The 14,186-nt window shown below is 39.9% G+C and overlaps 1 protein-coding gene across 2 annotated transcripts in view; it reads left to right on the forward strand.

Annotated features, from left to right (window-relative positions):
• Positions 1 to 14,034, forward strand: part of LOC112564296 (growth/differentiation factor 8-like) — a 30,964-nt gene extending 16,930 nt beyond the window's left edge. The window contains exons 3-4 of one of the 2 annotated variants that reach the window (XM_025239004.1): positions 2,509 to 2,891; positions 6,373 to 14,034. In XM_025239004.1, coding sequence (XP_025094789.1) covers positions 2,509 to 2,891; positions 6,373 to 6,747 — 758 coding nt within the window. In that variant the 3' untranslated portion in view covers positions 6,748 to 14,034. The remainder of the gene's footprint in view (positions 1 to 2,508; positions 2,892 to 6,372) is intronic. The other variant, XM_025239006.1, reaches the window with a different exon arrangement.
• The last annotated feature ends 152 nt before the right edge of the window (positions 14,035 to 14,186 follow it).

The following is a 14,186-nucleotide window of genomic DNA, read 5'->3' on the forward strand; positions in this document are numbered from 1 at the left end:
TACAGCACCACGTATACACAAACCTTGAGTTTCTAAATTATCATAAAATACCAAGTGCTTCTTGCCGCCTTTTATTGAAAGTTAAAGAAACTTTTGAATATGATTTTAAAGCTGTTAAAGAAACGATTTGTCATTACCGTCGAACATCACATTTTAATATTGCGCATGCTACGATTTCTTTGTTATTAAACAGAGTACTGACATCGCCATTTGTAGAAATGTTAGAGTGAGACTTTTCAGTTAAGGTTTACTTTGTAATATTTTGCCTTTTTATGTGATGTTTTGTAAAATCCCAAGTTCTTGATTGGTGAGATGCTGCAAAATTGTATCGTTATATTCGCTATATATATTGTTATATTTAATTTGGTATAATAATAGCGCAGACATGCCTGCTCCAAATTATTTTATTCATTACAGTTAAACCATAATTCTCTTTCGTTGGAGAATAGTTGAGATAACTTCAGGATATCGTCGATCTTCCTTTCTGTACCGGCATCTCAGTCTTCTGTATCTTTGACCTTTTATCACATGCGTGCGTTTGCACGTCTAACTGTATGCGCGCTCGTGTGTGTGTTTTATGCTACACTAGACCCATTAAATCTTATTTTCTGGCATCCATTTGTGTGTATACCTCCCTTCGGTGTGCACAAACGAGTCGATCATTGAGTCCCTGCGGCTTTGCAGTCAGTTCATCATGACACAGCGCCGGACATTTTTGTAACCGTTTCTCTTGAACTTTCCTGCGGAGGAGACAGAACACAGTTACTGTTGAAGTTACGGTTGAGGGAGGATTTTACAGCCAAGCAAAGCCAGTTTACACGACTGCTTACTGCTCTGTGTCATTACATTAGGAGACCAGGAGGACGACAACATAAAACAATGGTTAGTATACGTCCTCGATCATTCCTCAACTCTTTCGGAAGAGAGGAGATGAAGAGATTGCAGAAAGTGCACCATAAAACCAGCAATAGCCTTCCGAACACGATGTACCAATAGACTCTCCCCTGTTTTCGTAGACGGTCAAATGGTACATTCATTGCTTTGCTCAACGGTCAAATGGGCTTCGTATTGGAAGAACAAAGTTGGGTTCTTGTGGAAACTAGAAAAACATGTATTTATTTCTCAGGTGCCACAACAAAAAAAGATGGCGAAGGAAAAAGAGACACCATCGTTGGTGCACCCTTAAGGACATATCGGACCTGAAGCTGAGCTCAGTTCACTGTTCAAGGAATTTTGCAGTTAGAACCGTTTATCAAGGATACATTTTCTAAGTTTCTGTCGACCTTTCATCGCATCAAAGTGTGTGTTAGTAAAATGAGCTTCTCATACAATGATTAATGGCCACAATTCATGTGTGTTTGTGGGGGGAAAGGGGAAGTGTGCTTGTAGGAGGAGCCTTAACCAACCCATTCAGATCATTAAAAAAATCGCTACAGCTGATGATTCGTTAAATAGTGAGTCGAAGCCAAGCAAACGGATAATGCAAAGAATTGAACCAAGTCCCACTCACCGCAGATCGTGTCCAAGCATTTCCTGACTTCGATTTTTTTTCTCAGGTCGCCTGCAGGAGATGATGAGGACCTTCTCGACAATGTACTTTAGCTGGTCTTCGTGGTTTTGATGATACAAAAATCCAATGACTGGAGAGCAGTTGGGTCGTTAGGACACAGGTCGCCAGTCGCCACATCCAAGATTTTCTCTTCTCCTCATTGTTGTATTTCGCATTCCTAAAACAATCTTTATTTCACCTGAATACCGATTGTTTACTTTCTCATGTAGTATGTCTGCGTCTTCAACAAAATATCTTTGACCGAAATATTTTATCCAATCGGAAGCGGCTCAGCGGGCTTAGAAGCACTTTGTCCAGGATTTGCTGCAAACTCTCCAGCTTTTCTTTGCAGAATTGAACCACTCACAATTTTTGTTTTTGTAAACATGCAAAAAAAAAAAAAAAAACTACGTAAAAAGGTTGTTTTAAAAAATAATTTGTCACCATAAGGAACAGTGTATATTTTTTTTGCGCTGGTGTCCCTAGTTCATGTCCCATCTTGTTATAACGAAATTTTGCTCCACTTTGGACGAATTTTAGTGTTATATTGAAAAACCCGTTCGTTATACCGAAATTTGTTCAATCGATATTCTACCTGCATTTACATATTTAATTTTATAATGATAATATTCTAATCAATAAATATAGGCACTCTACTCAAAAAATGTACAGCCGATAAACGTAAGCTTACAGTAAACGTGTGTTTACAGATGGCAACGTTGTTTACAGCTGATAAACGCATGTTCACATATTGTTAAACGCGAGTTTCTTCTTCTTGCTCCTATTCATCCCCAGTGGAGCACAGGGCCTCAGTTAATGTAAGTTTACAGCTGGTAAATGTTTGTTAACGGATCCTAGCTGTTAGTTTACAACTGATAAACATGTGCTTACACTTGTTTTTCCTCTTGGCATATAAAGAGCTTGGACAGTATTAACTGTGCTTTTAATGAATGTGTCAGCAGTGCCACCACAACAGGAGGCACACGGCAAGCACTCGGTCTTCTTCTCCATCCCCCCCGTGGTGTACCGAGCTCACATCCAGAAGGCCTTCCTGTGGTTCTACGTGCGGCACGTGGCTGCAGCAGACGATGGTGTGGTGGAGATGCGGCTGCTGCGGTTGGGGCCGCCAGTCTCCAGGAGAGTTCGGTCTCAGCGCAAGGTCGTCTGGTCGCAGAAAATGTACCCGGATAAGGCGTTTGGTTGGAAGCGGGTGGACGTCCTCAGCGTCGTCCGGCGCTGGGCCAAGCATCCATCGTCCAACTACGGAATGGAAATCGTCGCCACGAACGGAAAAGACAACCTCGTAATCCTACCCCCTACCTCGGACATGGAGCGGGGTTATGTGAGTACAGTGCCCTTAGAGTAACGCTGCCTGTAAATAAATATAATTTATAACATAAATAAAATATAATCTTGCATAATAGAAGTCAGATTCATGCAAGTATACAAGTTATCCCCGGAAGTTATACCGAGATTTATCTTCACATATCTGTCGCTTCCATTACCCTTTTCTTGTAACAAGGATCAGCCTCACACACCAGTCACTCACATCTACACACCCTCCACACAATATTTTCATAATCAAACGGTGTGTGGAGGGGGTGTGCTCAAGACATACACATTTCTTTTGTATTTTGTGATTATATAGTTTGACGAATAATTTTTTTCGAAAAATTAAAAAAAAAAAAAGATTTTGTTAGAGCTCCGATATCTTTGGTAGTATTGTCGCCACATTATCTTTAGCGTATTTTTTAAAGAAATGTAAGTTTTAAAGCTTTATCGAATCGTTTTCTCTTTAAGAAATATTACTCTGCTGAAAATGTTTTAAGATGATACCGTTTCTATCAAGCGACTATAAATGAACCGTCAAAAACATTGACATTTCAGATATTTATTTTCTAAATAAGTAAAACATAAATAAGTTTCAATTCATGGTACCCTTTTTGTGATCCAAACTAGTGATGTGTCCAACGAGTTTCAATTACTTATCTGTGTTATTGAAATTGCTCGCGCATAAAAAAGTAGGAAACAATCAAGCTATAGGGATGAGTAGTGCTCATTTGTTGCCCACATAAGCACGCAGTATCAGATGAACTATCACGTGCGCTGACAGGAGTAATAAAATATTGTTTTGATTGAGTAGTTTAAGATAAGATTTAAATTGTGTTTTTTTAAGTTTTTAATTATCGAATACTGAAACAAATATTCATAGAATCCTGTTATTCCTAGTGAGTGGTCAACGCGATTTTTCCAATAACACATTGATAAAGCCGACTGCACGTTTTACTATAAGATTTTAAAGAGATACTAAAGGCTTGTGATAAGGCTATGGCGACGGTCAAACGTTTCAAAAATATATTTAGTTACAATTACAGAGCACGAGAGCAATACAGGAGAAATAAAGGATTCGTTTCTCACTTAATTACCACTTATTAGCACTATTTCGGTTGCCGATGTTTATAAACATTGAAAAAATCCAGTGAAATCGACCTTTGTGTCCTTCCGCCGAGTAACCACGATAGCTTCCAGAGATGGTCAAGCAGAGGAGTCTTCTTGTGACGTCAGAGTCTTCTTATGACGTCAGTCTCCTTATGACGTCAGTCTCTTTGTGACATCAGTCTCCTTATGACGTCACACACACAGGAAGTGTCTGAGGTCATTGCGAAGATTTGACGTCATTTTATTCGTATGACGCACTCTGTGTGTAAGGCTTGTAAGGCTCTGTCTGTCGGAAACTGATGAAAAGACAATTTTTAATCTTTTCCATCTTTTCGTGGCAATCGGGTGCAGCACATTCTCGAGGCATGGTTGTCACTATGGAAACCATACGTCATAGGGTCACGTGACGGAGAACGAGACTTCGTGGAAGCAAAAAAAGAGTCCCGTGTCATTTCTCTTATTAAACACAACATTCTACTAAAAACCTTCAACGTTTTCCACATGAACACACATATAAATAGACGAGATTCAAATTTATCTACTCTTTACGCCATTCTAAGCAGTTTTATTTTGCCTTTAGAATCCCATTAAAGTCAACGTAATATTTTACATTTTGTATGGCTATCGTGTGAAAGCTTTGCCGTACCTAGAGAGAAATCTGCAAAGGTCTCTAAAACATTTTTGAATAGGTGTCTGTGGTAACCTAAAAAATTCTTTAATCTTTGTCTTTTCCATCTCTGTCTTTTTCTCCCTCCACACACTCTTATCCGTCTTTCACCTACTCCCTTCCCCACCACACATACCAGCAAAAGCAGCAATTGCAAAGACTAACACTCGCTGGTGTGAACAGCCAAACATATATTTGTGCCGGTAAAGTATATGTTTTGTCAGTATACCTTTTGTCAGTCGTTGGGGAGTGAGGTTCTCACTTTTCTCGTAGCCAGCTTTAAGTGAGGGCAACAAGGTCTCCTCTCACTATATGTCTCACCTTCCCCAACCATCTAATGAGTCAGGTACCTATCCTCAATTCCCCACCGCAATTCTGTAACACTCAAAGTAATTTTAATGAAGCATCCAATAGAAAATACTAAGTACATACTTCCTCAACTCTCAGATAAGCAAATTAACTTGCTCTTTACTGACCTCACCAGGTTTGTTAGAAGCAGAGAAAGAAAGAGAGGTTAACAATATTCTGCAGGGCCTGCGACAAGCAGTGCATCTGTATGCAAATTCACACACTCTGAAATCTTTTGAATCCATGTTAGCATGCGTGGACCCGAGCCCTAATTAGTCGGCATCATTAACATGCACACCTGCAACACAAATGTGGACCCATGTGCACTTATGCACGACCCTTCACACGTACATGCACATACCCGCGCGCGCGTTGGGTTCCGTTACCCGCACCCCACTTTCTAAGTCCTCGACATTCCGGTGTGAGACTGATTCATAGAAAGTATTCCACCGATATCAAAGTAGAACAGTAAGATTGTCATGTCGTAGAATTATCAGTTAGGTCAAAAAGTCACAACCTCTGTTTCTTAGCAAAATGGCGGCTCTAGCGAAACAGATGCACTTTTGGAGACCAACCCGTTTGAAATGCTTAAGAGTCTTGCTGCAAAGCAAATCACGCAGAAGAGCAGAACCACCCCAATACTAATTCCCTTCCATCAAAAGTTCACAATATACAAAAACTATTGACTGAAACGTGTATAAAAGCAGAAACCTAGTTTCTGAAAAGATACCTTTCAAAAAACGTCTGAAGACACGATGGAGACATGGACAGGACGTGAGTGGCGCACGATTACTGAAGGAAAATACCAGAAACGGGAGTCTCATTTGTGATGCAAATGGAGAGTATGTTAGCGACAACAGATCATCTGTACTAATGACACGTTATCATGAGAACTTTTATTTAAATATCAGAGCTGCACGTACTGAAGCACATTTTCGGTTAGCTTGGCACCCGTATTGGAGGCGAACACGAGCAGGCTACTGGTGTTAACAATTTTCCGCCAGGTCCGCAAATTTCAATCTCATTCCTCCTAACGACATTTAAAAATGTCTGTAGAGTATTTTTCCTGTAGTAGAATCACCGTTTGTGTCACAAGCTGAACTAGATGTTAATTTTTACTTAACTTCTCACCTTTTCTGCTCTGCTTCTTTAAAAAAAATAAAAATAAAGAATGGATAAAAGTTTTAAAAAATCAACAAAAGCAATAAAAAAACCGGAACGAGAAGAAAGTAAGAATAATCAGCTTTTTTATCTTTTGCAACTTTCCTACAAAGCGGTAGTACTTACTAGATAGGTTAAGTATTAACGCAGTTTAGTTCATTCATCCGACAAACAACACTTGTCACATTGTCCGATTTGCATGTTGCAGGAGCCCGTGCTGGACATCAAACTGACAGACGACGAGAACCGACGACAGAAGCGGAGCGACGCGCTCAAGTGCTCGGAGAACTCCACCGAGCATCGCTGCTGCCGCTACCCGCTCACCGTCAGCTTCGCGGAGTTCGGGTGGGACTGGGTGATCGCCCCCACCCACGTGGAGGCTGACTACTGCTCAGGCGAGTGCCGCATGACGTTGCAGAACCAGACTCCATACTCGTGGATCTCATCGCAAGCGCAGGAAGGTGGATCGTGTTGCACGCCTTCCAAGATGTCGCCGCTGCCCCTTCTGTACTTTGACCAGAGCGGCAACATCGTCTTCCAGCTGTTGCAGAACATGAAAGTGGAGAGATGTGGTTGCGCCTAGCACGGCAGGGGAAACAACTCGCTCTTGCCCTCCAGTTTCTCCTGCAGTGATGGCTCCTGATCTTCGCAATGGAAAACGAAACGCCGGCAGGGACTTCTAAACTCATGTTTGCGCACGTCTTCTGCTTGGGCTTCTCCAACTAGAAGGTCAGAGCCCGTGCGCGTTTTGAGTAACCAGAAAAAAAAATGTAAAAACAAATGGCGACTGTCAAGAGCGCATTCTATCGCTGAGACTATACCACCGGTAGTCAGCACTGTTTTCTGGCTTAACTCTCGATGTCAAAATCATCTTCCTATCTCCAAAGTTTTGTCGTTGGCCATCTGGCCAGCAATGCTGTGTGTACCGACACCCACTCGAGGCGCCGAGTCCTTCTGTCTACCCTGGCATGAGTACTTTCATACCGATACAGTTCACCAAGCGCCGACTCTGCCATCCTCTAGCCAAATATGGCAAAAAGACTGCTAGCCAAACGATATGTCTACCCACGTCCGGTTCGGGGTACATCTGCCGAGACATTGACCTTTTAGGACATCGGTGTCTGTCTACACTGGCACGAGGTTCTTTCTACATCAAACAAACCGTGGACAAATACATCAGTCTGTATGTACGAAACCTCTTCTTTTGACTTTTGTGGGGCGACTTTGGAGAGACGGTTAACTAGGAAGGCATGCTAATATCTTCATCAAAATTCCTGCGAACACTTTGCTGACCCTCATGATGGGTTTCTTCTCTGCCGCTGATGCTCCGGTTGCATTCCAGTGCGTCAACACCACATCCCTTCGACAACCTGGGGAACATGCTTTGGAGCGCTTCAACAAGGTTAATGCAAACTAAGGCACAGCGTCAGACAAAAAAAAAAAATTCAATTAAATAAAATAAAAACACAAAAAGTGCAAAAAATTTTAGTGCAGAAGCATGGGTGCAACAGGTCACTTAGCAGCTGCCAAAAAGATAGACAAGACTGATGAAACTGTAATTTTCTGAGAACGATTTCATACATGATGGAGGCGTTATCGGCCCTGACTGGGATCGGCGCTTCCCCTCCGAACAGAAACTAATATGGTGGAAAATTATCCCCGTGGACGTTTCACGTTAACTTCTGGGGACGTTGGTAACAGATAAAGTATTTTCCGTTGAAAGATAAGTTGCTGAAGGACGGTCGAGGAGGGAGCGGAGGAGGAGAGGGTTGCTGAATGGAGCAGATCATTTAATTCATAATAAAAAGCCCATGTCTTTCAGGCACCACGCTATGGGGTGGCTGCTGTGCAGAAAAGGTAGGCAGATACTGCTGCTTCTTATCATTCCGCAGACGGAGAGAGCGGCATGTGGTTCGTGTCTACTGCCGAGGCGCCCTCATCCTTCATGCCGGGTAGGGGCGAGAGAGAGACAACTCTGCGTCGGCTAGCGCCGAAGGGTAGATAACCCATCACGGTCCTGCTGACGCTATCTCTGCACGTGCAAATAAATGAAAAATCGGAGAAGGGGGAGAATATATTTGTAGCTGCTAGAGTACCGAAATATTGCCCGTGTAAAGCATCCGTCAGAGAGAAAGTCCCGACTGACTGAAGTCTTGGTCCAGAGGAACCATGCACTCTGGCTGACGGACAGTACTTACTTGCATATGTATGCACCACACAAAGAAAAACACACATATTATGCATGTGTTTTTATGTATAAGATAAAAGACTGAGGAGAAGGATGAGAAAAAAAGAAAGACATGCAATGCCTTTGGTGCCACCAGGGTGTGATTTCTACCCCTGACTGAATTTTCTCGTCTTCACGAAGACATGCTTAGTAGTCAGTGAGGCATAATATAAATAAACACACACTACTACAAATTGTCGTTCAAAGTACATAAACTGACAGACACTGTTCACAAATGTGTCAGAAACTTTTTTTAATTGTGATAGAGAATCTACAAAAATTGTCCCCCACTAGACTGCGAAACAACAGACATCATCAAGAGAGAGACAGGTCTCAGACTACAACCAAACTTAAAGGCGTACAAGAGCTTGCACTTGCTACATTTCACAGATTCCTTTAACAAGACTGAACATTACAGTTTCTTTCCGAAACATCGATGACTTTTTAATTAAGAAAGTATGCTTATCGTGTTTATGCTTTATACCTTTCAATGTCTAACTGTCCAAAGGGCTTCAACTACTCAGCGCGAATCTCACTTCAGTCGACGTCCCTCTTTAATCACCGTTGTAATGCTCAAGGGCGTGTATGTTATATGTATGTACTACAACAAAAAGATAAATGTGAGAAAGACATTTATCTTCGCCCCATACACGTCAGCTTAATTAATAATATGTATAAAATGAAGAAATCATAAATTAGTACTGAAATAGTGGATTAAATTCTAATAAGGTTGAATATAAAGTGGAAAACCTGAGTTCCCTCATTGTAATGTTAAAGTCGGATTTTGCTGTTATTTCGCTCGATTTTTGCAACAGAGGGTTCCCGGGTCGAGGCTTATCCGGTCTTTCGACTAGAAAACTTCATCCAAACACAGATGTGTACATGAATTATTTGGGAAATCAAATCTGGCAGAAAAAGTGTTGGGCTCACCTTCCAAATGACTTGTCCCAAACCTGATAAACCATATAAAGTTCTCTAGCCTTCTAACCGCAAGGAGAAGCTTTATCTTTAGCTAGAAACTGAATTTTTCCCTTGTATGTACAAAAGAAAAGACTGAGTTGCTGTATGTGTGTGTGACAGAGAGAGATGTCATCGATGATTGGAAGAGAATGTGAAAGATATACTATTAGTGGATGTACATGTAGACAAATATAGAGAGACCGCTCTAAATATTGTTATGCCATTGAGAAACTAGATGTATATAACATTTTATCACCTGAAATATATCTAGAGAAGCAGTGGGTGGCTATTCCACGATTCTAGTAGAAGTCTTCGCAGGAGTAAAAGGCACACAACTGATTGCTAGGTTTGTTTTCAGAATACAAACCTAAATTACTATATTAATATTGGTTGGTTGTAAGAAATGGTCAAGGCAAAGACTGGGCTTAATGTGATACGTAGAACAGATCCCGCGAGGAGGTGGGATGTTGAAGTCATTCTTAACGTTGTCCTCGACGACGATCCTCTCATGGATCAGTTTCAATATTTTTCTGTAAATATAATGCAGACAGCTTTAAGCATCATTAACTTAGGATAAGAGGCTAGAAACAACAACTAACATGTCTGAGACAACAGTAGGCTTGTTTATGAAACTGTGCCTTGCTTCAGCTTGGCTTTCTTGGCTGTTGTGCAGCAGCTTTATAGATAATATCAGTCGAAACATTTGTTTAGAGCTTATTAAGTAAAATTTATTTGTGGTGTGGTATGTCCTGTTTTAACCTACCTGATACGTATGATTTTTCAGGTATTTTTGCTTTTTTTGAAACAAAAGAGAAAAATGTGAATTATTAACGAGGGCTGAGAACAAACCCGATTTTAATTGACTAGCTTTAAGTGCCACTTTGTTGTATGATTGACAGCGTGATAATAGAAGCTTCCAACATGTTGTGGATTGATTATGCCATCAGTACAGTATCCAGTCGTGCATAAGCAAAATACATAATTTATGTCTCGTTCTTTAAAATGTTCGAAGAGTAAGAGCTTCTACGTACGTTTTTTTTTTGATAGAGATTACCAATGCCTATTACTGTACATATTTCAAATGAAAATCAAGAAAAAGCTCATGAATGGAGTCTGGTCAGATAGAACACGTGACTATTGAGGTATGTGTCTATGTTATTCGAGACCGTCAGTGCAATTTGGCCATATTTTGACAATGCTACTTTTGAATATGTGTGTACAATTCTTATGTCAGCATGCCCGTGCAATATCCATGTGCAGGACACACCTTTCAACCCATTTGTAAAACTGTCGATTTTTATGACCTCTTGTAGGATATCATGTTATGTCAGGTCACTCATTACATCTGTAATGTCATGTCATTCGTTACATCTGTTATGTCGTGTAACTCGTTACATCTGCTGCTGGAATCACGTTAATAAATTTCGCTTCATCTTCTTGACTGACAAATATCAATTGCTAACACCATCCTAACAGGTGTTACTGTAACTACTGACAGTGAAGTGCAGCGGTCAAACTAGAGGCCAGTTGCACAGCACATTTATAAATTTTAAACACGTTTAGGCCATACGCACAATAAACACAATGCACAACACAATATTAGAACTTAAAGAAAAACTAATATTTTAAATGAAGTACAACTGTTTAAACCAGATTTTCATTACCGTCAACACATTTTTCATCTAAATTGCTTAGGAGTTATTTTTGCAAAAAAGTTTCTAAATTTGGATATTGAGAACGGTTTTGATTTTTATGGACACTTTGTGAAACTAGCCCCGGGATTGGATTTTATGTCGAACCTATTACGTCCAGGACGGTCAAACCCTCAAGTGTCCTGCTCTCGATGGTGGCTTGACAGACTCTAAGGTCCCGGATGTTGAGGGTTTATGCACGTGCACAGCAGAACAGAGAGGACCGAGGGGACGGACATCTTCGTGGGTTACAGAATCGACATGAAATGTAGCCCGCGCTTAGGACTTTACGATTTCTAGAAGGCATTTATGGTCATAAGATGCGAGGCTGAAAAAATTCCGATAGTACCTGCTTCGAAAGTTTTATCGTGTATATTTTATTCTTTTTTTTAAAACAATTTTAATAACCCCCTATTTTCTTTTAGATGTATAAATGAATGTGTGTGTGTGTGTGTGTGTGTGTGTGTGTGTGTGTGTGTGTGTGTGTGTGTGTGTGTGTGTGTGTGTGTGTGTGTGTGTAGTCGCGGTTTAGCTTAGTATAGCTCGACGATGTGTTAAGGTATTAGAAAAAATGAGCTGTTGGACGAACGGACTTGGTACGTTTGCGTTAAAGTGTGTAAATGTGTGTGTGTGTGTGAGAGATACGGGCATTTCCTCCTAAAGGTCAAGAGCTACTTTATCACGATGTGACAAAAGTGAGCTCGCTGATTAGGCAAGACCTTATTAGGATATGCTGCAAGACTTTAAAATTAGGTCACTTGATGCGAGCCCTTTGCAAGAAATAAATAAATAAAAAGAAAAGAAAAAGGAAACCAATAATTTACAAAGCATATTTGGTCAAGCTAATTACAATACTATTTCTTGCAACTGTAAGCGTCGATTCATATTCAAATCAGCTTAACATTTAGCACGACCTCGACAACGGTATGGATGGCAACCACCGATGTGAGCTCGTGTTCCAATGGCTCGCTCTTTGTGTGTGTGTGTGCGCATGCGCTCTCGAAAGTGTGTGCCTGCGTGCGTGTGTACGGAGGCGTGAGTGGGAGTTATAGTTATTTGTGTGCTTACTGTTCTAAACTGCGCAGTGCTCATTCAAAAAAACAGTTATCAAACCACATGGTGGATCATTCGATAACGTTGCTTTTCTGAGATTTTTTCCCCTGTTTATGGCATCATGCTATCTCCTCCTTAATTTGTAAAAAAAAAAAACCCTCCAGAATTTGTATCGTTTTTGACATACCTTTCAACCAGCATTTCGTTATGGAGATGATGGAATATATCTCTTAAAGAAATGGAGAGTGTGACTTTTATCATCAAGAATAACTCGAAAGGAAGTGGACGTGATGCGAGAGATTAGAAGAAAAATAATTAGTTAAAGGTCTGGTGGGGGAAATTTATTTCTTCAGTACTCGTTAAGCTGTAAACTAAATGTTATTTGTCAAATCATGGGTAAATACCATCTCTTCGGTTCTTAAGGTACAGACCTTTAAATACCACCATAAAATGATAAAAGCCAGCAACACACACAGGTATATGGACACATTTTCAACTCGTCAAAGCTTCAGCAAGTGTAAGAGCTGGTTAATTAGGTATATTTGGAACCGCTTATTAATTAGGCATAAATAGGACCCTTGTTAATTAGACGGGGACCGTGTGTTAATTAGGCAAAGTTGTGTACAAAGGTAACCTTACGAGTGTAGCCTCTAATCATGGTAATACTTTTACAGGGTGTCCATAAATTCTACAGATTTGAATCCATAAGATGTTTTATAAGGACAGGTGAAAACTAATTCAACAAAACATCGATCTTTAGAAGACTTGCAAATTAGGATAACTGATGTAATTGCTGGTGTATTTACTTAAAAATGTTTTCCAAGAACTACAGAGGTATGACCTATTGTATTAGCAGTTTTGGTGGATATATTGAAAATTAACAAGAACCAAAAAAAAAAGTACTTATTCTTTTTAGTCCTTTATTTTACAGTTTATTCCTATGGTAGAAGCTTAAAACTATTTTAAATTGCACACAGACTTTATAGACACCCCTGAACAAAAGCGGGGATTCTCACAGATTCTTGCACTGATATTTATCCAGCAATTAGAAAAATCACACCCCGATGGATCTTTAACTGAAACCTAAATATTATGTAAATCCTGGTTTCTAAACAAATAAACAGCACTGGTTTGAACGAATTTTGTACAGGTGACAAATTCATCGAATTCACACACCTGGAAAAATCACAAGACCCTGAGAGGATGTTTACAATGTTGTGATTGCTAGGTCATGTCAATGCAATCAGTTATTAGGATATATTTTTCATCAGCTTTCATTTTATTTCTATTCTTTCAAATCCAGTCTTTGTTGTGTCCTGGATGACTAGATCTTTACCACTTTCCCAAAGTTAATTTGACTTCGTCAAACACTGTGAGGCAGGCTTTTAAAATTTCCACTTCTAACGATGATTAGGAAAGGTGGTGGTGATGATGATGATGATGATGATGATGATGATGATGATGATGATGATGATGATGATGATGATTACTATTATTATTATTGCTGTCTGTTTAGCGACAGCATATAATTATTTATCTTGTCTATTTTGCTGTTTGGAGCTAAGGTCCTGTGTATTATTGAAGTTCGTATCCTCTGATCTCTGTTATTACTGTTTCCACATCTGCATCTTTTCAGTTCCCCAAAATTTCGTTTTCGGAGGCTTGTCGCCTAAGTTTACTTGGAGCAGTGTTCTCAATCAAGGTTGCTGCAAACAAGAGTATAAATTTAAAAAATTATAGACTTTCAGCGATATTTTTTTTTTAATTCTCGGTGCCATGAATAATGTTCCCAAAGCTACTGTAAAAGTCAGGAAAGCTGTGCCTTCGGACATGAAGCGAATTTTTTTAGAAGCTGCCACAAGAGCTCTTCAAAAATGCTTACAATACATGATGGTTGGTTTAAATGGCATGTCATATGTTCAATAAAGTGTTAACCAGACTCATTATTATTTGTTGTGTGGGCATCTGATGGAAATCTTTTCGTATAATTGCTTCGACATCTGTGTTTGACTGCTTTGTTGTTGTTGTTGTTTTTATATTTGCTTGTGTGTGTGAAATTTATTCGTATATTTAGCCATTATAAAGATGTAT

This window comes from Pomacea canaliculata, linkage group LG5, assembly GCF_003073045.1.
Source record: "Pomacea canaliculata isolate SZHN2017 linkage group LG5, ASM307304v1, whole genome shotgun sequence".
NCBI lineage: Eukaryota > Metazoa > Mollusca > Gastropoda > Architaenioglossa > Ampullariidae > Pomacea > Pomacea canaliculata.